This window comes from Pezoporus flaviventris, unplaced genomic scaffold (genome assembly GCF_033815535.1).
Source record: "Pezoporus flaviventris isolate CSIRO_AGI_PZ_B2104156 unplaced genomic scaffold, CSIRO_AGI_Pfla_v1 ptg000003l, whole genome shotgun sequence".
Classification (NCBI taxonomy): domain Eukaryota; kingdom Metazoa; phylum Chordata; class Aves; order Psittaciformes; family Psittacidae; genus Pezoporus; species Pezoporus flaviventris.
This window is the reverse complement of record NW_026892551.1, coordinates 9,312,991-9,337,469: the sequence shown is the minus strand read 5'-3', so window position 1 is coordinate 9,337,469 and position 24,479 is coordinate 9,312,991. Positions and strand designations below refer to the sequence as shown.

Sequence of the window (24,479 nt, the reverse complement as noted above, 5' to 3'; positions counted from 1 at the left end):
GATATCATGGAAGTTTTGTTTTCCATGGGTATTTAAGTGGAAATGGGATAGCTTGAAATGTGATACTTTAGAAAGGAGAATATTTCACATAGCAGTGGCCATGCTGCCCATGGTGCTTGCTAAGGCTGCTGTGTGGAATGGAAGCTCTTGCATTAGGAGAATGTGCTAGCAGGCACTCAAAACATGAAACCAAAGTATGCCCTTTGGGTCTTGCAATGCAAGTGTTTGGGATGCTTTTTTCACAGTCATCCCTCAAAGAATAAATGAACTTTTCTGAGTGAGCAACCTGTTTAAATAACAGCTCCCTTCCCTAAAAACATTAGGGTGGTTTTTGTGTTGTGTTTTTTTCCTCTGCTACAGGAGCAGTCTGTTCTAACCTTAAACACGTCTGTCCCTGCTCGAGCTCCATCTGTGTCCAGCTGGAGAGCAAGCCCTGAAGCAAATACTCCTGAGGAGCCAGAAGGAGATGGAGGAAGCAAGGTAGCAGCATGCCTATTGGGTGAGGAAGATGGAAGGAGGAGGCATCAGGAGGAACGGAGGATCCAGGAAGAAGCAGCCCTGCGTTTTGAGCAAGAAAGGGAACTCGAAGAGCTGGAGCTTGAGAGACAACGTAAAGAGAGAGAACAGCAATATGCTGAGGAGCATAGGCAGCAGTCAGAGATGGAGGAGCAGAGACGTCAGGCTGAAAGGCAGGAGATGTCAGTGGATGTGCCTCAGTACCAAAGGTGTGCACTTCTAATGGGACATGCTCTATTCCTTCTGCATTAAAAATTCAAATAGATTTCTAATGGGAGTGTGTATGTCCTGAATATATAGGGGTATTCATGTAAGATGTGTAATGTAATCAGCCGGTGCAAAATACCACAGGATAGCCTTTCTTTCTAAAGGTGGAAGGATCAGGCAGAAGACACAGTCTTTCCCCATGAATCAAGTGCTCTATTAACCCACTTCTGCTTATTTTTTAAATAGGAAGCATAAATAAAGTAATTGCAGCCAAGTGAAAGATGACCTGAAGCACTTACTGTTACGATTTTTCTAAAAACCCTGCATAAGTCTTTTAAATTGGGAGCCAGCAGCTAAACATACAGGGCTTTCAGAAGAAATACCAAGTTAACTCTTTTCCATAAAATGCATGTCTGATTTTTTCCAGACTTCTCTCTCATTTTACTTTGGCAGTGCAACAATAAAGACTAATTGCACTGCTGGGTTAAATTGTCAATAAGGGATATCATGGTATATGAGTGAACTGATGCTTGCTTAGATATTGTAGCTTCTTAGAAATACCAACTGCGGATTTATTTATTCTAGAACATTGAAAAGATTCTTTCATTACCTTCTTCAGCAGCTTGGTTTTAAAAAAAAAATCCAGAACACTAGAATTAAAAAAAAAAACAAATCACAAAAAAATTAAAAAACCCCAAAACAACAACCCCCCAACTATTAGTTTACATGTTCATGTCCTTGCCTAGAAGTTTTCAGACTATTGCAGGCATCATGGGAGATTAATTTGTCTGAAACAGATTAAACCAGTAAATTTTCCTTATTTCTTGTGCATTTAGCTTACTGCCTTGTGTATTACTAGCTTTGCTGTTTATCGTGAGGATTTTCCCCTGTTCTCATATAAGTAATAAGAGATGACTGAAGATAACTTATGGTATCAAGTTAAGTCTTCGGAGAAGAAAATATGATTATAAAATTGAATATACTTACAGGGAAGATTGAGACCTAGAGTTACTTTAGCTCATTGTAAATGACTGCTGCTTGGGATCCCTGCTGAGCAAAGCAGAGGCACAGTTGTTACAATAGCTAAAGAAGTTCTTCTTGGCAGCTGTGCCAGCATATCTGTACAATTTTGGCTTGCCCCAATTGCAAGATAATAGGACTTTGTGCAGTAACTTACTAAGCTGCTGTAATATCTGCATATCTAAATCCTTGATACATACCTTAGTCCCAGTGGATTTTGCTGCTTCTGAGCTTGTTGCCAAAGGATGCGTTTTGCTAAGCAAGGATGGCTTTGCTTTATAGTAAAGGAGCAAGGTCAGTGAAGCTGGGATTTAAAATATCTGATGTTAAATGTCTGCTTTATGATTATATCTGAAGATACTACTTGAGATTCAAAATGTTACATAAATATCTGTGAAGGCATGATACTTGCTGCAAAGAGCACTAAGGTTGGGAACAGGCAGATGGAAGAGCTTTGTCTGTGGAAGTTGGTGTTTCTCTAGGGGTTACAAACTGCACTTATATACAAATACACATGTAACTCTTAGAGAAATGCTGGGTTTGGACAAAGCTCACCTCCTGGCTTTGAAACAGGTGAGACAATCATTGTAGACTGATACTAGTCATTTTTACAGGGTCTGTAAAAGTCTTTTTTTTTTTTTTGCCTATATTTTCATGTTACTAACACATCCAAATTTTCTCTACATATGCTTACTATTTGCTCAATTTCTAGAAAATGGTTTTTGTTTAATACACATTTTCTTCTATCTATTTTGGTTCTAGACATTACGAGCGCTATGAAGTATCTAAAACAATAGAGGATCGAGCTGGCCATCCTGTCATTGACAGGTAATAAGAAATTGAATCAATAGGCAGCTTGAAGTATCTTCAGCAATAAACATTAACCTTTTTGGCACGCTCATGTTTGGATTCCTTGTCACTTACAAAAATGTAGTTTCAGGCAATTTTTCTGACAACTTTTTTTTTTTTCCCCTGCCTTCTTTTGTTGTGCTTCTGACAAAATAGAAGCTCCCTAGAGCTTTAAATGCATAGAGTTTTGTTTTCCTTTTTTCCTTTAAAGATCTGTTTCAAATGTTTTTAATAAGAGATATTTATATCTATGCATGTCTTTATATGAATGTAATGTATGCTTTTTCTTTCTACAGGCATTATGAGCGTTATGAAGTTTCTAAAACCATTGAGGAGCAACCTGGACAGTCTTTTGCCGACAGGTAGGTGTGATATTGTATCTCAATGTAACTGTAATATCACTGTTTCTGTGTCAGAAAGCTTTGAAACTTCCAGTAAACTTTAACCATGGCAGCTAAGTGTGTTCCTTATATTGCTGCTGTGTTTTGCAGTTTTTATGACATGCTTTCCTACTGAGAAAATAAGCAGCCAAACTTCTGGCAAATTATATGTTGTGCTGTAAACAACAGTTAGTCAGTAGGATTTTACTGGGAGAAGCAGAACTGTAAGGAAGTAAATATGTGGGTGGTACTAGACTTATATGGCTGGAAAACTATTTCAGATAATATGGTGGTTGTGTCGTAATGTGCTATACAAACTAAGGTGCAGCCATCCCAATCAGGATTACACAAGTTAAGAGAGAGTAAACAGGGAGGGAAGCGAGAGGCAGCAGCAGCATATTTATCAGGAAGATAGTAGATATACCTCTTGTTAAGTTACATTCTATTATCTTAGCTTATTTTCTGTTTTGTTTTGCTTGGGATTTTTTTTTTGTTTGGGATTTTATCATTGTTTGAGGGGGTGGTTGTTCTGTTTTTATTTCAATAGACCGTATTAGCCACTGCAGATGTGGGCACTTTGAATAGACAGCTTTTTCTTGTCCCTTTTAATCACTGGGCTATGGCTAAAAAATGCTGAAGTCACCTAAATCCATAACATTTATATCAAGCCTTTGTCTTAGAGGGCATCCCACAGTAGTTCTGAAAGGTCACCTCTGCTGTGTATTTCATCAGTTCCTATAGCTTGACTGAGCATATTATTTTTTTATATTAAGAGGAACACCAAAACTTAAAGGGTACAACCAACAGATCTGTTACTAGAGGAAGATCTAAATCCAGATTTAGATCTAAATTTAGTGCAGGAAATCCAGAAGGTTCCTGCACTAAATATTACATTTTGGGTGTATGCGTGAGGTGGGCATTTGGGTGGTGTACTGACCCGCTCTTTGGAGCTCATGTTTGCTACAAGCATCAGTGAAATCGTTGCTTTTTCTCAAACAGATAATAAAATAGGTCTGCAATATAGGGCAGAGAGTCAACTCAGGGGATCAAGAAATGTGACACAGTTTATACGTCCTTTACCTGTAGACAAAGGACAATACCCCCTCCAAACACAGTTGTGCAGGCACTGCTGTACCTGTAAACACATGAATGTAGTAGCTTTGGGTTGTGACCCAGGAAAGGATTTCTGATCCTTTCTGAGGTATTTTAAAACTGGCTGTGTTACTTGAGGCTGATCATACAGCACAGAGGTGTTGCTGAAGCTCCTGCTCTGTACTGGCAGCAAACCAGCTCTTTGACATTTGTCTTCCTGTATATTGAATGACATTTACTGGCTAAAACGCGTTAAAAAATTATGCTGCTGGGTGTAGTCAGTGAATAATAGATTTCCTGAGAACAATCTGCATGCGTTTGAGAAGGTGTTTTGCTTAGAGTCCAGTAACGGTGCTTTAATTTTTTTTTTATGACATTCAATCAATTATAAAACTGCTTTGAAAGATACCATATCTTTGACTGCCTGAATGTAGTCTTCAGAAATTTTCCACAAGGAAGGACCTATTTTTTTTTTACCACAATGACTAGTCCCTTTTACCTGAAACACTGGTAACTTTCAGTACATGCTTTTGGTGGTTGCCTACAGGCATCTAAGTATTAACATATTTTTCCCCCTTAATATCCTGTTGGTCTTAGTTTGGGTATTTTTACCTCTTGTTCTAAGTACAGCATAAATTGCTGATGGGAGGGATCGTGAAAAAGGTGCTATATATCTGTGCTCTGCAATAAGATCGTTGTCCATGATAAGGTCTCCTAGTTGAGAGAGAAGCATGAATGTTTTCTATATCCTTAGGAATAAGTCCAAGTCAACTTCAGAACTGAATGAATTTGACACAGTCAGAAATGGTAAGTACTGCTCAATTTCTGTTATTTTTTAAAATGCATTTTTTGTCAAAAGCTGTATTGCACATAATAATGGTAAGAAAATTAATTGTCAAAGTGTTTTATGACAGCTGCCTTGTAATTCAAATTCATACCATGGCACAATTTGATGAACTTTCAACAGCAAGAGGAAATTCATACAGTCAACATATAATGACAAATATAATTAACTGCTCCCTTGAAGACCATAGCAGTGATTACAAACAGATCTTGGATGCCTATATTTTAGGTGACTGATATTTATATGAGGTTAAACCAGTCGTGTAGGTATATTGTTGCAGATGTATGTGGTTTTGATATGGTGACTCTGTCAATAAAAAAAGCTATGCATACCAAGATGCTTATGTATATGATACAACTGTTTGCTCTTTTAACTTTGGTTAGCGTAGGAGTAGCACAGCTTGCAGTCAGCTCTCGATACTGTCACAGTGGTTTGTTTCTTGGACTCCAGTTCCTTGCTGTCTTTCTTAAGTTGACTTCAGTTACCTTAACATGTTTTTAGAGGAACATGTGCAAAGCAAACCAACCTGATTTATAAATATATTGCAGTAGAAAATGCCTGAAAGCTAGTCCTTTGTCTAAAATACAGTCTAATACAGTAGTCACAAGTAATCATAGAAAAGTAAACAGTGTATTAGACGATGTGTTGCAGATGGACAGCATTGCTTTCTCACACATTAAAGCTTGGTCATTAAAACTAAGGAGCAAGTAGACTTCCACAATATTTTATAACGGTAATCTGTAGCAATAAACACAGGAACAAATAGAGCAGTTTTTAAAGGGATTGAGATTTCAATTGAATGATGCATTGCTGAGTAATTTTCTTAATTAGTCTTACTGTAAATAATAGTTTCTGCATCTAGGAAATAAAGAAAAAACTGTTGCCTTCTAACACGTCAACGCATGTTGGAGAAGGATGGCTTGTTTGTTTCCCCTTCCAAAATTTCAAAGGTCATCTCTACCATAAATCTTGTTTCAACTGACTTGTTAACACAGCATCCAAATAATCGAGAAACTCTCTGTAAGGTTTCCTTCTCTCCACCCCTTTACATATATATTTATATAAGGCAAGATAAAGCAATGTGTATAGTGCCTTGAATAAGGAAGGAATGCTTGAAAACTTATAGGAAAAAAAGAACATGAATTCTTAAAGGGAAAAAAAGCATCCCACAATTCAACTATATATTTTATAAATGCTTTAGTTCATATTGGAGAAAAAGTCCAAATTGTGGCACTGAAAGAGATCATGCATTTTTAAAAATGAGTGTGTGTATATATATGTACATACAAATGTATATGCATATACACTTGAAGTGAAGGAAAATACCTACTTGTATTTAAGTTAAACATTATGTAAATGACCCATTAATGCAACATGAATAAAAGAATTTTAGTAATAATGATGTGTTGCCATGTTTCATACTGGTCACCCAGCTGTAAAAGGGAAATGGAGAAACTTGTGAGTGTGGTGATTGACTGCTTTTGGAGTTCTAACCAGAGTACTGAATGTGTGATAACTGCTTTTGTGCCTTAAGGTGTCTAGCTGCAACTTGTGCCTGCTGTCCACACAGGTACACAGAGCAAGTATTCGGAGAGGTCCTGGAACATGGGTGAGTCACAGAAGAAGTCTCAGAAGGAGCACAACCTGTCTGCAGCAGAGCTGGAGAGACAACAAATCCTCCAGGAAATGAGAAAGAAAACATCTCTACACACCGACAGCAGCTGGATTAGGCAGCGCAGTTCCAGTATACATAAGGAGCCCATTAGTCTGTACAGCAGTAGCATGAGGAGGTAGGAGTTGCATTAGAAAATAAGACTCTTATAAAATATTTTTGTTTGGTTATTCTAAACTTCAGCTTGTATTACAGAGCACAGAAAAAAATCAGGTGTGTGAAATGCTGTAAAATAAACTGCACAGCAACACAGGTAGAAGAAAGCAGCTGTATTGCAGCTGGGATTAAATGTGGGTTTTTGCAAGTGATATGGTTTAGTGGTAGACTTGGCAGTCCTGGGGTAATGGTTGTACTTAACAATTTTAAGGGCCTTTTCCAACAGAGTTGAATCTGTGATTCTGTAAGCAAGGAATGCAGATGTGACCTCTAAATAACTCAGCTGCTTATTTCTTGGTTGCTGTACCAGCAATGGAAATCAATAGTATGCCTTGTCATTGACAGATGTGCTTAAGAATTTCAGCATGACAATTTCTTGTGGAAATTATTATTATGGCTAAGGAGTATCCTCTTTTTCGTTGTTGTTGTTTGGGTTTATTTTACATACAAATATGTCAGTCTGGAGTTTGTTTCTTGCTTTAAGTAATGTATGAATGTTGGATTTGTCACTTAGAAAACAGCAGTTATCAGTCAGTAGAGTGTTTGGCAATTGGGCCAACACCTTGTACCTAGACGATGCTATCCAGCCTGGGTGGATTGTTATGTTCGATCTGGTATCCCTTGGAGAAAACAAAAACAAACCTGTTATCTGAGGTCCGTTGCTATACAACGGATTTTGATACAGTTCACCCTGGTAAGGCTGCAGTGAAGCATGTTTAGCTTTTATTAAGTGGTTAAGTGCCACCTCACTTTCACCTCTCCTGTTTTTTTTCCCATGAGACTAGGGCTGTACACAAAGGGTAACTTGCTTCTCAAGCATTCTAAGTCAGTATGTGAACAATATTCCTTGGTGATCAGACAAGCATATTCATGCTAGAAAATCTTAAAAATGCTAGGATAATGATTAAAAAAAAAATAATCAGAATATAGCTCTTCTGCTCCAGCTGTACTGCCATTTACATCTGTATGTGTACCTCTGTTATAGAGGGGAATCTTTGGATAATCTTGATTCTTCAAGAACAAGCTCATGGAGGCACCACTCATGGCTGAACCAGTCTGTCTCCTCTTCATCTCTATCCTCTAACCAAGATTTCGGTCGCCCGGTGTCCACTTCAAACCGAGCCTACATGTGCACTCCTTCTTCCAGCAAAGCACCTCCAGTGGCCACCTCTCAGAGAGCCCCCTCTGTGTCCCAGGCAGCCCCCCAGGCTCAGTCTCCTCTCTCTGCTTCCCAACCAGGTTCCCAAACACGCAGCAGGTGAGTGGGTGCCCTTCTGCTGGGAAGGTATAAATGTTGGGCTGCAATAGTGAGCAGACTTGGTGTATATGATGACCTACAGCAGTGATCTTGCCCATAACATTGATTAACAAGTCTGAAAATTACCTGAGTTTTCTGGCCGGGCAGGATGGTGAAATATGGGCTGGTATTACCTCCCTGCTCCAGTCATTCAGAAAATTTCCCAGGTTTGTCATCACTGTTTGGCATTGGTTAAAAAAAATAAAGGAATTGAATAATAAATCTGCAGCCTCCAAGCTGTATGTTGGTTACCAAAATGATTGTCTACTCCAGATGGCATTTCTGACATTTTATTTTCTTAGGTTTGTTCTAACAAAAGATTCCTGAAACCCATGTTTTTTTATGGCCCTCATCTTGGTCTCTCCTCCTCCCTTTCTGGCATGTGGTCAATATCATCTCAAGGAGCACTCAGGAATGCTCATAACCCGTGACCCCAGAGAATTAGAGAGTAGGATGTTGTTTTTAATCTAGGAGGAGAAAGCAAGAATTGCAACATATTTTGAAACAAAAATGGAATTCAATTCCATTCCCACCATTGTGGTAGGGTAAATAACTGTTGGTTTATGTACTTGAAACATTTTAAAAATACCTTGAGATAAGACTGTGGAGACTCATCCCCACACAATTATGTGTATTACATGTAACAGCGGTCAGAACACTGATTTACTAGCTCTTACATTCTCAGGCAGTTTGTGATAAATTGACTTTTTTTTTTTGTCTTTTTAAAGCTAGGCTCCTACATGCTTTATAATTGTAAGAAAACTACCTTCTTAACCATGTTTACTTATCTTGTTCTTACTTCTATTTGGTAATTTCTCAGTAGATCTTTGGAATCTGACCTCTGTATGGCTTATGTTCAAAGAGTTAACATAATAGTATATGTATGGGACTAGCCTTCTGTTATCTAACAAGGTGCAGATGGTGGGACTTGGCAGGGGTGCTTGCAAAAACGTAGCCTTCAGGATAATTCCCCACAAATAATAAATAAGGCAGGAGCACAAAACTTGTGTTCTTGCTTTCCAAACTTAAGGATATGCTTCTTATGTTTATTTGTAGAAGGTATTGTAAGAAGGTATTGTATACAGGGAATATTCCCAAGAATGTGACAGAATTTCTTTGTTCATTCCTATGTAATTTTAATCTAAATTATGACACTTCAGCTTTCCTTAGCTTTCAGGCCTGCTGTAAATAATATTAATTTTCATTAAGTCCACTTTTTTTTACCAGTGTGTGTTTATTTTTGATCTCAGAAAGTTTTTGATAACTTTTCTTTATCTTTTAAAACTTTTCAAGCTGTTTTTAAGGATTTTCATTCTATATTTAGGTCAGTCAGTGGGAAGAAAATCTGTTCATACTGTAATAACGTTCTGGGCAAAGGAGCAGCCATGATCATTGAGTCTCTTGGTCTTTGTTATCATTTACATTGCTTTAAGGTGAGAGCTGGGAGTCACATCGTGAAGAACAGGATCTAATCAGGAGCGCGCATGGCTACTCGGTGTTACGCTCACAGGGGCTCTACTAATCACTTGCTTTGCCTTCTACTCTTGGCAGCATCGTGCATGCATATTTCCATGAGGCAGTCCTATCCACAGGCATTTAGCACTCAACTCTAGAAGTATTTCTTAAATGCCAGAGCTAACAAGTAGGACTTTGACAAGTAAAAGGGGCGTGTTGACAGTGGGATCGGTCTTTCTTTTTTGAATAGGCAGCAAAAAATCAGAAGTGGCTGAAGCAGTTCTCCTGGAGAAACCAGGTCCTTATTAATAAATGAAAATAAATAAATAAATTCTTAGCCTACACCAACCCTGGCAATTGAATCATTTAAGGAGACCCATTGTTTCTAAGGTAATCCTAGCAAACGGTGTTCCCATGGTCAAGGGCATGTTGGCAGCATTAACCTGGCAGGAAAAAACTCGGCACCAAACCAGAAGCAGTGTTTAGTGCTACTCAACACTCATCAGAATCTGCGGCCCTGAGAGAGTTACATTATTTTTAGTCAGCTTGGGATATACACAGCGCTGAAAGAATAAATGCCTGACTGCAGAAGATGTTAAAATACTTCTAGTTCCCTTGCCTTAGCACCAGATGAGGAATTAGTCCCTGATTTGGAGGTGCTGTGGGACCCTTACTTCTTTCCATGGCTTTAAGAAAGAGACTTCTATGTCTGGTTCAGAACACTTCAATAAACTAACTGTCCTTCTTTAGTCAGCTGAGTGTGTTGCTTCATAAATTCAGTGAGGAGTGTGTTATGTTTTGGGTTACATTCCTTCCAGAGGTGGTTTGTGTTCACAGCAAATACATATTCAGCCACCATAGTTAAACAGTTGAATGTTACCATGAAATCTATCCAAGCCCCTTATTTATCTGTTTACTCAAGAAGAATGAAATCAGCCCCTTCCCTCTAAATAAGAACTTGTTTCCAAGATGCAAACCCAGGAAATTGGGCATGCCTGAGTATTTGCTGCTTTGAGTGCCAAAGGGCTGAGGGCACTAGCAATGGAGAATGCCACATGGAAATCTGCAAGTAGCACACCCAGGTGTTCTGTGCCAAAATTGCTGTTGCCATCTAGAGAAAAAAATCTTTTTTCGTGTCAAGCCAGTTTTAGTTTTCAGAGAAACTCAAGTTCAAATTAGATTTAATGCACTAATCTCTAAAAAATTGTCTGTTGTTTGTTTGCTTAGTTGGTGTATCTCTGCTATTTGTTGTCCAGTTGTCACCTTAAAATATATTCTCAGGGTTGGCTGCATTTTAACCTACTAATTGTTATACATTTGCTTCTAGTGATTGTGGGTTTATGATTCAAGCTGCTTTGAGCTTAATCCAAGCTGCTTTTGAACGGCATTTTTGTTTCTTGATATTTTGTAAGGAATTGCTAATTATTCATCTGTCATGTAGTGTGTTGCCTGTGGATGTGACCTCGGGGGATCCCGCTCTGGAGCTGAAGTTAGGATCCGAAATGACAAACTCTTCTGCAATGACTGCTATATCAGATTTAAAAGTAAGGCAATCAAACCGCAGTGTGCATGGTCGTAACTGTTCTCTGTGCTGTTACAACCCCAAGCATTCGCGCAGCCGAGCCGCTCAATAGCTTTCATGTTTAGCTTTAAGTAGGTATGTTAATTGAATACGGTTCAGCAAGGTTTGATTGCCAGTTTCTGTCTTTTGTAGGGTAGTCATTCCTAACTTGTAAGTTGTTGGTAGCTGATTTTACCACCTTGTTATTGAGCAGCTCCACCCAGACAGCCTAGTCATCCTGCTTTCCTCCTAGATCTGATAAAGTGGTGTCAGGGAGTTGTCAGTTGTGGAGCAGGCTTGTCTTGATAAGTCTTCTTGAAAAATTGTGTATATTTTTTAAAAAGTAATCTGAATATGTATTTAACTGAGTCCTGTTGCATACCTGGAAAGCTATTAGTTTATCCTGTGCAGGTGGCACAAATGCTGGTTTCTTTTCACGATGCTATTATTATTGGAATTATAGGTCTGTGATTGGTTATTTATTTAGGTTCAAGTTCAGGAGGAATTGGTTTACTTACAGATCTTAATTAAAAGGTGCAGTATAAATTTTTTCCTTTATTATGGTTTGCAGAATTCTGATTTATTGGAGCATGATGTGAAGGCTTTGAATAATGGTGCTGAGGGTTTATTTCTGCTGTCAAAGATGATGGTAGGCAACCTCCTGATTTTGACAAGTCTCAGGAGTTTTATATGACTGTTTATGTAGCAAATACAGAATTCTCTAGAATTATGAAATTCAGCAAAGGAAAAGCATTTCTGAATTACTTCCTGAGAAATAATGTCTGTGTTTCTTCATGAGCCCGGCACATTTTTCTCATGGTGGACCAGAAGGCAGTGAAGGGAACAGGATACTCCTGCTATAGCACTTGAGCAGGACTTGGGCACCTGCTGGCTGAGAAGCTAAACTTGAGAAAACGGAGAAGCTCTGCATCTGATGCTGTTGCTGTTTTCAGGCTCTTTGGTTTCCAGGAAGAGGAAAAGCTGCCTGTGTCACAGAAGTGATTCTGTGGTTCACAAGCTAAAATCAGAAAACTCCACACCTCTCCTTGACACTAACTTTGCATTGACATAGGTTAATGTTAGGTGCAGGGATGCCACTGTGCTCAAGGAAAGGAGGAAGAGAATCACTCCCATCTGGGAGTGATCCAGAGCACTGGGTCATATCTCACTGAGATAATGTTCAGAGAATTTATCTCCTTGGTGATGACAAGACTGCACCAAAGTGACCATGTTCCTATTTGAAGCACCCAAACGTGTGGGAGACTCAGTCTGGAGCCTGCTCATGTTATTTTATCCTTTTCTTTTCCTTTGAGGGCCAAAGTACTGGAAGAGTTGGAAAAGTACTGAGGGGAAAACAAAAAAGAAAAAAGTATCTTTTTTTTATTATTCTCTGCCAAAGCAACATTCAGAAATTTGGTGATGGCAGTAACCAAAAGTTTTATCATTAATAAATTGTTATTTAGTTTCTCTTTGACATTACAGCCCATAAAATCACAGCAGTATGTTTCAGAAGCAGAGCTGATCTGTGAGGAAACAGTTCTATTCCCTTCCCTTCAGACTGCATCTACTCAGGCCAGTGAGCACCTGAAAACATAGTCATATGAGATATAAGCAAATCGGGAATTGTGAGAACCTGTAGGTACAGAATAAAGTATTTAAATTAGTGATTAGCTATTTGAATAATACAAAAACCAGCTATGTTATTACTGCAATGAAAATATATTGGCAGCATAGCACTGGTCTGTGATGCAGATTACTTTGCAATTGGCATTTGACAATCAGCCTAGCTTAATTATCTGTTAGTTTGGAATGTGAACATATTAGCTAAAAGTTTTGAAAAACTTTAGGATTGATATTTTTCACAGTGTAATTTTATGGTGTGATATTTTTGCACATTTTTATGTTAATTTTGTGGTTTAAATTTGGAACATTGTAGCGAAACACCAGTTTATTGGCAGATGCCCACAAATACCTGCAGAGAGGATAAAAAAGTTCTTTTAAAAATATTGTTACAGTTATGTAGCAAATTTTAATTCTTGCAGGGTTAATTTAGAAAAACTGTCACCCTGTATCTATGCTAATGCTAAAAATAATTCTTAAAAACTTGGTAAGGTGCATGTTCTGTGGAATATTACTTGGCCTGAAATACTTGCAGTGCTATAATTGGATTAAATTTAAATTTGTATTGTTCATTAAATTTGGATTGCTAGATTTGGAATGTATACCTTACTTTGTGTTACTGTTTTCAGTAGATACTGGAAGTACCATTATCTGACTGTTTCTAACCTGGACATTTTAATTCTTGTCATTAAGATTCTTCAGCAGTGAGACTTTAATTACAATTTCTGCTGTCTCTCTCAAACAGCTGGACAACCAACCTCCATGTGAAGCAAATGAAGATATGAAACCACTGTTGCAGATAAAAGAAGAGGTGATTGCTGCTGATGTAGATCTATAAATATATACATTGTGTGTATGTGTGTGTTTTCTAAGAGTAGCACTTGCTTGTCTAGTCTCCATAGCAATGCATTGTATTCTCTATATAACTATTTTTATTTATAAGGAAGTAATTGCAGTAAGGAAATATCTGGGAAAACGCTTTCACTTTTTCAGCTTCAAATACTGAGAGCACAAGAGAAAATAAATATATTTTCATTAATAACTGCAAAATATTTTTGAGGCTTATAATCAACTAGTTGGCTTTCCAATGGTATATGAAGAGGGTATTTTGTTTCTGAGCTCTTGAAATGAGCATTAGAGAAATAGCTTAATATAAATATATATTTGCAATTGCTGTCTTTATTTTTGACATATACTGAAAGTGAATTCTCTAGGTTAATATGAAGCTGCATTTAAATGACACAAATGTGTTTGCTTTCCATATGCTGGTTTCTAAAATTACGTGCTTTTTTGGAACTTAAACACAAAGAATAATCTGTTTGCTCAGTGGTGTTGGCATAATATTCTGTGGAATCCATTTAAAGGGAAGAGTTCTCTTTTCCCAGTTGAAAAATGTAACTATCACTTTTCCATCCACAAACAGAGTGGAGAATGGTTGTTGAATTACAGTATATTTGTAAATAAAATTTCTGATGTTGCATTTATGAGATTTTTTTTGTTCTTTCTATTTAGCTAAATGTGTCTAAGGTGATTTGCTGAAATACAAAATTGTTTGAATTTCATCTTAAGACAATATTTTTTATGAGAGGATTAGAATGGCCACCTAAATATGTGCAAGAACATGTGCTTTCCTCTCTTTCCTATACCGTTGACATCAAACTCTGTTTATAGTTCTCCTGTCAAGCTCCTCATGCTTTTTCCCTTTAGCATTTAATACAAGTGTTGAGAAAATTCTTTGTCCTGTATGCTCACCCCTGAAGCACAACTCTTGGAAGAGTTGATTATAAGTTGATTTCTGCTGTGTCTAGAAATGAGGTGCTGAAAATATTTTGGGTTGGGCCTGCTCCTTCTGCAAATGCAGCTGGAATATGTGCTATGTGTTTTTCAGCAATGGCTCCCAAATTGCTTTGGTCAGTGGCTTCCCCAAATCCTTTCATGCCCAGTTATATACCCTTCCTTGGAAGCGGCAAAGAAAACATGGGATGTAGATGAGAGAAATTTGTGGGAGAATTTTGTGGATGAAACAGGAATAGGACAGTGTAGGAGGGGGAGGAGATGTAGGGAGCGTGGTGGCACTCTGTGTTTCAGCTGGTACATGGCACCAAGAGGAGCCATGATGAGGGTGCCAAAGGACCTTAAAGTGCTCTTTCCTCTCAGGAGATCTCGGGACATATAGGAGCGCTAGCAGACTGTGGGTAGAGGTTGTGATTGTGACAGCTGGGAGCAGCAAGGGAAGATCATGCTGTTACTTCATGTAGTGAGGAAACTTCGCCTGTGTGGGCCTCCTGTAACTTGTGCTTGTAACTCTGCGGATCCTGTTTCGCTTTGATTTATTGATCTTTCCGCTGAACATATGGGTTCTGCTTTGCACCAAGGAACTCCCTGCTAATAAATGCTGAATTACGAAGTACCAAACCTTCCCCCCCACACCCCATTTTTGTTTAAAAAAAAAAAAAGTCTAAAATGCCTCATCAATCCAAAGTTGACAAGCTCCTTCTTCAGCCACTGGCTGTGACTTGATCACTTGCTGTTTTGTGACTTGGCCTTGGCTTTTGGTATTCATAGAATCATAGAATAGTATGGGTTAGGAGGGGCCATCAAAGCTCATCGAATTCAACCCTGAATTCAGTTCAAAGCTCATCTAGTCCAACCCTCAGTTCACTTAAAGCGTCTCCTGAAAAGTTTCCGGTATTGTGGTAAGTAATGACATGGTACATCTCAGGTGAGAACTCTGTGATATGAAGACCTCAAATACAGACTATGGAGGGATATTCACACTACCTGCTCACACAGTTCTCTGGGAGGCTGGCTTCCTCTCTGCTGCTTGTGGAACAAGATTGCCCCAAATAAATTATGGGTACCCACAAATCCCCATCACCAGCCCTGAAACAGACACAAAATTTGTTTGTCACACGTTAAAGTTTCTCAGCCTCCAAGGCATCAATGGATTTATCCTAGCCAATGCATGATTCCCCCTGTCCTGCGGTTGTATTATGCAGCAAAGCTGAGGGAAAACGCAGGAATGGCCATGTTGTTGCATTTTGAGCCCAGTCATGTTGCCCTGTCCCTGGGAATCATTTGGGTGCAGAAATCACTTTAGGGTGAAGAATGGAGGGAGAAAAGAAAACTCGGCAACCTGCACTTTGCAATGCTGCTAGAGCTGTCTGACTGGAGTCCTGCAGCCTGGAATGACATGCTCTGAACCAGGCTGGCTTTTCCTAAATGGTGTCAGGTGTTTCCATGCAGGCTCCAATTTCATTTTCCCATAAAATGCCTCTGGAAAAACTAGATTATTTCATTAGCTTGTACCATATTGCTTGCCTGTGAGCAAGCAGTGAGTAGAATTTCACATTTAATGGTCTCAAAGAGCCGAAACTGAAACTCTTGCAGAGCTGAAGCTGAGTTTCTCCCTCACGTTAAAAGCCTGGTTTAACAAGGCTCCTTTAAACCGCGCATTTGCTGATTCAAGTTGGCAAATGTGAGCAATAAAATCTCCTTCCTCCTCTCCATCCCCTGGATAGGAGTAGGCAAAGAAACCCACTTTACAAATGTGATATATGTGTATTTTGATTGTTGCTGAACTATTTGTTATCAGCAAAACCGATAATCTGCTTGCAACACAAGATGGCAGTGTGTAAGTGCAGCTTGTGCAATAAAAAGCCTTTTTCATGATTGTATACAAAAAAGGGTCACGTTTGCTAAATTATACTGAAGTTACAAAGTAATGAGAGCTGTAGAGAGAACTTTCTCTTAATCTTGGGCCTTTCCCCCCATCTGGCGTGGTGGAGGCGTGATGTCTAACTGAATCTGAGCAATCTCATTGGATTTTGTTTGCTGTTTTATTAATCAACTGCTATTTAAAACAGTATTAAGCAGGAGTAGAGATGAAGAGAACATTTACCATACAGAAAAAATAACCTGGATGATTTCTAGTAGAGGGTTTTGCTGTATTTTGTTGGTTTCTTTTTTAAGATGCTGTTCAAGGAAGAATCAATTACCCTCTCTCAGTTCATCACCTTCGAGCACTCTGTTTTAAGCTTAAAACCCTTAAATGCAGGTGTCTACAAGTGAGCTAGGCCTCTGCATTGCTATTAAAACCTGAATGAATTTAGAGCTGTGCTCTGTCCTGTATTATGGTGTGTCTGGTGCTACTTGGGATGTTGTCAGCTGTCCAGGGCATCTGGACAGGAGATGGGGGGTTGTGGTGCAAATGTGGGAGATACTCATGCAGCTGCCAGCACATGTCTCATGGGAGGCTTTAGAGCTTCTGAATGGGAAGCAGAGATTTATGAGCCAGTACAGAATCAAGCTCAACTGCCTACAGACAGTGGAACAAAGATGTGATTTCATGGGCCAGTGAGTAGGTGTCTGCTGTCAGGTGAGGTATTTGTCCAAGCTTTACTGACCCTCGCTTGCACATAGGCACTTGTGTTTTTATACGCCTATGTTTAATTATCTTAATGCTGAATGAATTCTTCCCAAAATATCTGAAAAAGCTTTGATTCAGCTAAATCCTTCATCTATCCTATCTTGAGGCTTGTAGGCTGCCAGCTAATTGCTTCCAATACATGTTTGTATATAACTTTGGAACTGAGTGGTCTATGGATAGTGGCTGTGACATGGGCAGTGTTTATAAATAAAGTGGCACTTCAAAAATAGAAAATGTTTTCTTCCAGTATGAATTCACTGTGGGTTTTCTCTAAGAGGTAAAAATTGAAAGGATTGAGCATCTCGAAGTGAAACTCGAGGGATTGCACATGCTCTTAATTCTGTTAAGATTTCTTTAAGAAACTTTTTACAGAAGATTTATCAGAAACTTCAAGCTCAATTACCCATGCACTCTTCTCTTCAGGCAAGCTGCAGCACTGCAGGCAATGCTGGTTAGTGTCAAGATTTATGTTGGAGCCCAGTGTCTGAATTCGGAGCTCATGCTGATGCCAGAAATGGGCAGAGCCAGTCTCATTATTTTCGGGAGAGTACCTCACAGATGAACCCTGTGGAAGGTCCAAGTGATTAAGTTCAAAACTTCCCTTAGGTAACAGCTGTTGTAACATGGACCACCTTGTCGCTTTACAGAGGATAAAAGGGTTTAAAGTGTGACAACTTGAGCTTGTGAAAACTAGTGCGCTTGCAGCAGTGTTTTAAATTCCAACCAGTCATTTATAATGGATTAGCAAAACCTATGCTGTGGCTGTAATGGAAGGCTATTAGCAGCAGGCATAATTGCATGACAGAGCAGCTTCCTGCTGGAAGCTCTTCAACATTTTCATTTCAGCTTCATGCTTCCTGGGAGCTGGGGGCACCAACACAAAACAACACAGGTGGATGATGTAGAGCACTTGCTCACAAAAGGAAAATTCTAGGATGAGCAGTGGGGTATCAGTTTATTAAAGCTTGAGGAATTCTTTTAATTGGTTCAACCTACTGGAAACAAACTTGACAATTAAAGAGCTGCTTTAAGCAGCGAACACTCAAAAGACGTGTGTCGTGCGATGGGAATTAATAGCTTCTATGGGCTTGCCTTAACAGTCAACATTGTACAAAGAATCAAAGCACTTAACAAAACAAAAAAAGTACATGAAAGGGTGTGTGTACACACAGATTCTCTTTATTAGCTGTAATAGAAGAAAGAAAGAAAAAGCTAGGGCTGCTGGACAGTTCAATAAACACAATGTAGTAAGAACAGGCTTGTGGTCAGCACAGCGTGTGCCATCTTAAATGGCCTTTTACAAGTACCTGTGGTCTAGCAAGTGTTTCTGATTCCCTGAAGGGGAATTTTCTTTTTCCCCAGACAGTCAACCAGATGGGCTATTTATTGGTGTGTCAATTGCACATGGCCCTTCCAGGATGGAAATTCAGAGATTTCAGGGTCAGATCAGGCTACTGCAATCATTTGACCTGCCCATATCCCTACGAAGATCAGAACCTCTCACCCAATAATTCCTGTATTGAGCACGGAACTTTGGTGTGAACAACAGTGTTCTGTGTTGGAAAGGAGCCCTGTGCGGATCTGAAGTATGCAAATGATGGAGAATCAACCACCTGTCAACATAAATTTTTCCAGTGATTAATTAACACTCTTTAAAATGTTAATTTTATTTTTAGCTATTTTAATGAGCTTTCTGGCTTATTAGAATTTTATTTTCATTCATTTAACTTGATTAACTTCATTTTTTTCTTTTTTCTCCCTTACATTGTACATGTGACTTTGATGCAGTCCCTGTTTTCTTTTAAGTTTTCTTTCTTATACCTGTACATAAGGCTTATTTCTTATATCAATCAAAAAATGCAAGATTACTCCACTGGGAGGACCCTGAGACTCTCTTGGGAACATATCTAGAATGAAGGGGAAATAATATTTAAGAGCATTAAAAAAAATCTGAAGCTCTATAAGAATTTATTTGCATAATGCATAGGTTCAAATAAAAGCTTATGTCCACAAGGGAATTTTGCTGCATAAAATTTTCTGTCATAATTAGTGAGGCATTGAATTGCTTTTGTGGGAGTGACCAGGCCTGAATTCCTGTGTGGTTCTGCTAATTTTCCTGTGCTGGGGAAGCACCTGTAAGAGATTCCCATACTGACACGTCTCAGTTGACAATGATACAAAGGCGCATTCCATTTTTATTTCTCAGCATGAAGTGTCAGCTTCAAAGTACAATTAGTTCCTGCTATGTTTGACAGGTATTCATTGGGGGGGGGAAGGTGTCCGACTTGCAGTCTTTCATCAATCTCTGCTTCTGCAAAAGTAACAGTTGCTGTCTTTTGATGCCCATGTAAACACGGCTCCTGCAGAGAAACATTAGCTCTATTTGCATGTGTGTCATGCTCCATGTCACAAGCTATGCCAGTCAGCATGTTTTATGCAAAATTCATGTTTCAAATGAACATGCATTTGTATCAGCAATTTGAATCCTTACAAGTACTTCTGGACCTCAGCAAGTAAAAAAGTTGACAAACTGCTTCTTTGCCCTTTGGTAGTCAGGTAACTGAATAGGTTTGGCTTTTGACTGGTGGATTCAGTGTTCCTTGGAGTTTTCTGATGCCTATGATAGTTCATGGCATGTCTAACACCTGCAAACCTTGCAATTTCGTGTTTCCATCAGTACTGTGTCAACTCATCAATAGAAGAAAGGCAATTCTGGACTGAAGGTCATCTCTGTTAATGTACACAGGTATTTAGGCTGTCCAGAACATTCTGTGTTATACCTGCCACCTTGATTTTGCCATCACCTGATCTTTTTCGTTTCTTCTGCTGCTTTTAGTGATGTAGTCCTAAATGGACAACAAAAAATAAGCATATAAACACCAGTTTGGTGTTGGAGAGATGGGTAGATGCTAAACAAGAGGGGATATAAAGGCTACACAGTCTGTTTACCCTTATTACACTAATGCTTTCTTCAATTATGGCCTATAGCACTTTGAAGATATGCAGTGTTATAGCGTATTCTTGGTATCATACACACTTAATATTCTCTTAAATCCTGTTTCTCTGCAATGTCTTGGACTCAAAGCCAAGAAACCTGCGTATTCAGGAACACTGTTTACTTAATCTTTTAATCCTAATCGCTTTGCCAGATCACGAATGGTTCATAAGACTAATTGTGTACAAAGTACTAACTGAAGGTGCTAATTTCATTAAGCTTGTCAAACCAGCATCCCTTCACCTAGCAGTAGAGAAGATTTGAATTATTTCCTGCAGTGTCTCAAGGCTATGACCTTGGAACCATGTGCATGCATAAAAGTATCAATAGACAAGGGCAAAAATGTTACTGGGTGAGTCTCCCAAGAAGCAGATATTTACACTGACTGATTTTCATAGTCAAAGTATTATTTTTTTTCTCTCGTAAGTCATGCTTCACTGTTATTTTTCCATGATGACAACAACGGTTATACTGTTCAGCAAATATATTTATCTTCTGATCAGGCTTCATGATGAGGCAGCGAAACAGTTGCACTTATAATGCTTTTCTCATGGATGTAGATCAACTACAGCTCTCTGATTCCCACAGAGCCTGATTGGTTTTAAGCAGAGTACTCAACAAAAGTGAGCCTGGGAGTTGTCTGCATGCCTCTTGCCTCCCATGATGGAACATGTTGCTGTTTGCAACAATACTGCTGTTCTCTAGCCTGGGAAAAAGATTTCCCCATTCAACCCATGGGTACATTCTGCTGTTCAGTAAACTTCAGTGGCCTGCATGAAACAAGAGCCTGCACCACTGGAGATTTACTGCATTACTGGCCAGGCAGAACAGGAATGTGACTTGGATCAGTAAGGCACATTAGTAAGGCTGGGAAGTGATAACCTTGCCTGAGCTAAATACAAAAGGCTACACTGCTGGAGAGTGTTAGAAAAACTGGCTCGGTTGTTGTGAGCAGAACTGCACTGGTTTGCCTCAGCTGGGGATATACGCATGGTGCAGATGAAATTACAACTACCTTGTTATTCTCATCTCTACTTTAAGTTTTGGTATAGGTGCCGTAGAGGTTTTACATAGGCATACGAGTATCACTTGGGGAGAGAGGAGTTGGGAGCTTAAGACAGTACATGAAGATTCAAGAGTGATGGAATCAATATGCTGTGATTTTGTGAAGATGCCGAGTGCTCACCTGTTTTGTTGGATTATAAATCTCTTGTGATGTTCTTGAAGCCTGTGATTCAAACTGCCTAATTAAATGGTAATTTTTATAGACCAGATGATCTTTTTTCTCCTTAAAGCAAGAAAACAGAGCAAAACAGTGCAAGAAAAAGTTAACTTCTGTTGGTATTTCTTCAGCTCATGAAGTGTGAGGAGCCTTTGCTAGGTGATTGCTTCACCAAAAGATACGCCAAGGTTGAATTTTTTCTTAAATTATAATTGTAAACAAATCTCCCATAATCTGCTGGTCCTGGGCTCTTGAGTTATGGGTTTGTGGTCTCCCACTACTTTTAAAAGGCATCTGTGGGCAGTATTTTCTACTTTTTCTTGTGAGATGTTTATGCCATGGATCCATGATCATTATTTTCCACGAGGGCTTAAGTTTAAAATTTTCTAGACATATTTGTAGCACCCATCAGCTGCTAATGAGCTTCAGTATTCAACTAACCAACCTGTGAAGAGAATGCTTAGAAGCATGATAAATGTTTCTGCTCAATCTTAGATCTAAGTTTGGCCGAGATCTGAACTTTTTCCTCTTTGGCACTCTGTTTCTCTGTGTGGAGAGCACTCACTGTGGGGATGGGGAGGTTGAACTGCAATATATAATTTCCAGCAGTGGTAGAAGGTTTTAAGTCTCAAATATCTTGCCAGACAAGTCCCTCTCTACTGCCTTGAGTCAGATGAGGAGTCATGTTTGTTTCTTTCCTGTGCCCAGATATTAAACCTCAAATCCCTGAGACCTGATTGAACACTTAGAAGCCATAATGGGTAGAAATGGCTTTCATCTATCAGCTTTTAAATACAAGACCGAGCAGACGCGTGCTGGGAAGCTCTTCCATCCTGCTTTCACTGGCATTGGACTATGGACTCTCTTCTTTCTGCCAGTACAGGATTTGCCCTGTGGCTTGCATTGGGTAGAATTTAATCAATTTACGTAGTCACTTTTCTGGGCAGAACAGTGTTTTCTGTGCGTTTTCTTCACTGGTGGTTCTGGTCAAGAGGGTTGGATGCACTCTGACAGCATGGCTGCTGGTTTTATCTTCTCTGTGCTCATATTCCAGCATTAAAGTCAGATTGTTGCATTCCTGACAGATGAAACAGGAGGAAACATGATGTTCAGTCTCTATCAACCTCTGCCTGTAATGTCAGTAATTAACTGCAATGTTTTGCTTGCCAAGCAGCAAGCAAGGTTCTTGCAGTCACGCTGGAGAGCGCAATGTGGCACTGTCCTCACTCTCCTACTGCACTGTCAGGTTGGTTCAGTATCTGCTGACGGTAGTGTTGCTGGCAGAAGGAGTGATGTCTCTTTGACAGCTAGCCCATGCATGACTTGATGCTTAAATTATTATTTCTTTCCTTCAGACCTACTTCAGCAGCACTTTATAGATTCAGCTGGGGGTTGGGTTCCTTTTCTGCAGTCAGTACTCTGAAGGGAACTCTTTTCCATTGACCTTGTAATTAAGACAAGTTGTAAGTTTTATAAATTACCTGTTTTAAATGTAAAATGTTTAGGGAATTTCCTGATTTCCATCAGCTGTACATGTCTCTGCCACCATGCAATGGAAGTTGCTCATTTTCAGCAGAAGCCACCTCTGCTCCCAGGGACTCCCAGGGAGCAGTACATTTTGACCCTTTGCCTAAATCAGTTATTGGAGGAACAGTATAAATTTAAAGTAAAGGAAGTACAAACATGAGCTGTTTATCAGGGGAGATAATTCATTTCCTGTATTCCATCCCCAGGAAAAGCAGAAATACGTATGAAGCTGTATGAAGAGTTGCCTTCTGTTTTCAGGTGGTACTGTGATGAGTGTGTTGGTTTAGGTGAGGCTGTGATGAGTTTGATGGTATATGCTGACTGCAGGAATTTGAATGAAGGAAGATCACAGCAGGAAAAGGCTGGACCCAGAACAGAGGAAGGCACCTTTCAACTTCACTGGCTGCAGTCATTAAAAACTATTTTCCTTATCATACCTTGAGCTGTGCCTTTGATCATTAAAGAACAAAATTGGAACATAAAGGGTAATGACATGATGCAAAACAATATTTTGCCCTTTTCTGACAGTTGCATTTTAATTCCTCTTTCCAAGAGGTTATAACCAGTATGGTGAGAACCTCACTCATCTAGGGAGGAGGACTGTGTGAGGAAATACAGCTTGCATAACAGGGTGGGCAACTGGATGTGAAACTATTTACATCAACAGAAGGTATCATGGATTAGATTTATTGGGTTTTTTTTTAGGCTGTGATAAACCCCTCCTTTTGTGTGTCAATCAAAGATACTTTTTCTACAAGCCTTTCTCTGAAGAATTTAGCTGGGGCTGACTCAGGTGTGGTTCATCCACTGGCAGTGATCAGCAGTGAAAGAGGTGAATTTTGGAGATTTTTATCTGAAAAGTACTGAGCGGTTATTTCATGTTTCATGAAAACAGTGTTGGCTTTATACTATCTGTAATTGACACTTTCCTGTCTAGATGGTTATTTTCTCTGAGGTTTCATATCCAATCTCTTTGTAGGCTTGACTTTGCTTCCCTTGTGCCATTTGAGGCAATGCCTCTGGCTTTGCAGACCCGTACATGATTAAAGAGTTAGATATGCCTTTTAATTAATTTTTAATTAAAATGCAGGAAGTGGAGAAGAGAAAAGGAGACGATACTAAAAAAGCTGAAATCTTTGTTCTGCTTTGAGTTGGCTTCAGCTGTTCTTTGGTCCCCAGGAAAGTGTTAGAATGAATCCTCCTTGGGGCTATCACAAGTCAAATGAAACATGTGATTGGTAAAAGCCAGTATGGGTTCACCAGGGCAAATCAAGCATGAAGGCCTGACCACCCTCTGTGGTAAAGTAACCTACTCAGTTGATATGGAGTGTCTACCCAGATTCCTCCAAAGCTTTTGATACGGTTTCCCACAGCCTCCTCTTAGAGAAGTTGATGCGTTATGGCCTTGACAATTTGTCTGTGGAGTGAGTGGTGATGAATAGCTCCTTTTCAATCAGGAGACCTGTCACAAGTGGAGTCCCCCAGGGATCAATATTGGGCCAAACGCTGTTTAATATCTTCATAAATGATCAGGATGATGAGATCAAGTGTACCCTGACCAAGTTTGCCAATGATGCCAAACTGAGTAGGGGAGTGGATGCTTTGGAGGGGAGAGCCACTCTGCAGGATGACCTGGG

General features: G+C 39.3%; 1 protein-coding gene across 3 annotated transcripts in view; it reads left to right on the top strand.

Annotated features, from left to right (window-relative positions):
• LMO7 (LIM domain 7) overlaps window positions 1-14,152 on the top strand; it is a 128,117-nt gene extending 113,965 nt beyond the window's left edge. For all 3 annotated transcript variants that reach the window (XM_061445259.1, XM_061445260.1, XM_061445261.1), the window contains 9 exons: window positions 361-725; window positions 2,506-2,571; window positions 2,889-2,954; window positions 4,819-4,871; window positions 6,479-6,698; window positions 7,722-7,994; window positions 9,358-9,466; window positions 10,930-11,032; window positions 13,415-14,152. In XM_061445259.1, coding sequence (XP_061301243.1) covers window positions 361-725; window positions 2,506-2,571; window positions 2,889-2,954; window positions 4,819-4,871; window positions 6,479-6,698; window positions 7,722-7,994; window positions 9,358-9,466; window positions 10,930-11,032; window positions 13,415-13,437 — 1,278 coding nt within the window. In that variant the 3' untranslated portion in view covers window positions 13,438-14,152. The remainder of the gene's footprint in view (window positions 1-360; window positions 726-2,505; window positions 2,572-2,888; window positions 2,955-4,818; window positions 4,872-6,478; window positions 6,699-7,721; window positions 7,995-9,357; window positions 9,467-10,929; window positions 11,033-13,414) is intronic.
• Window positions 14,153-24,479: the final 10,327 nt, after the last annotated feature.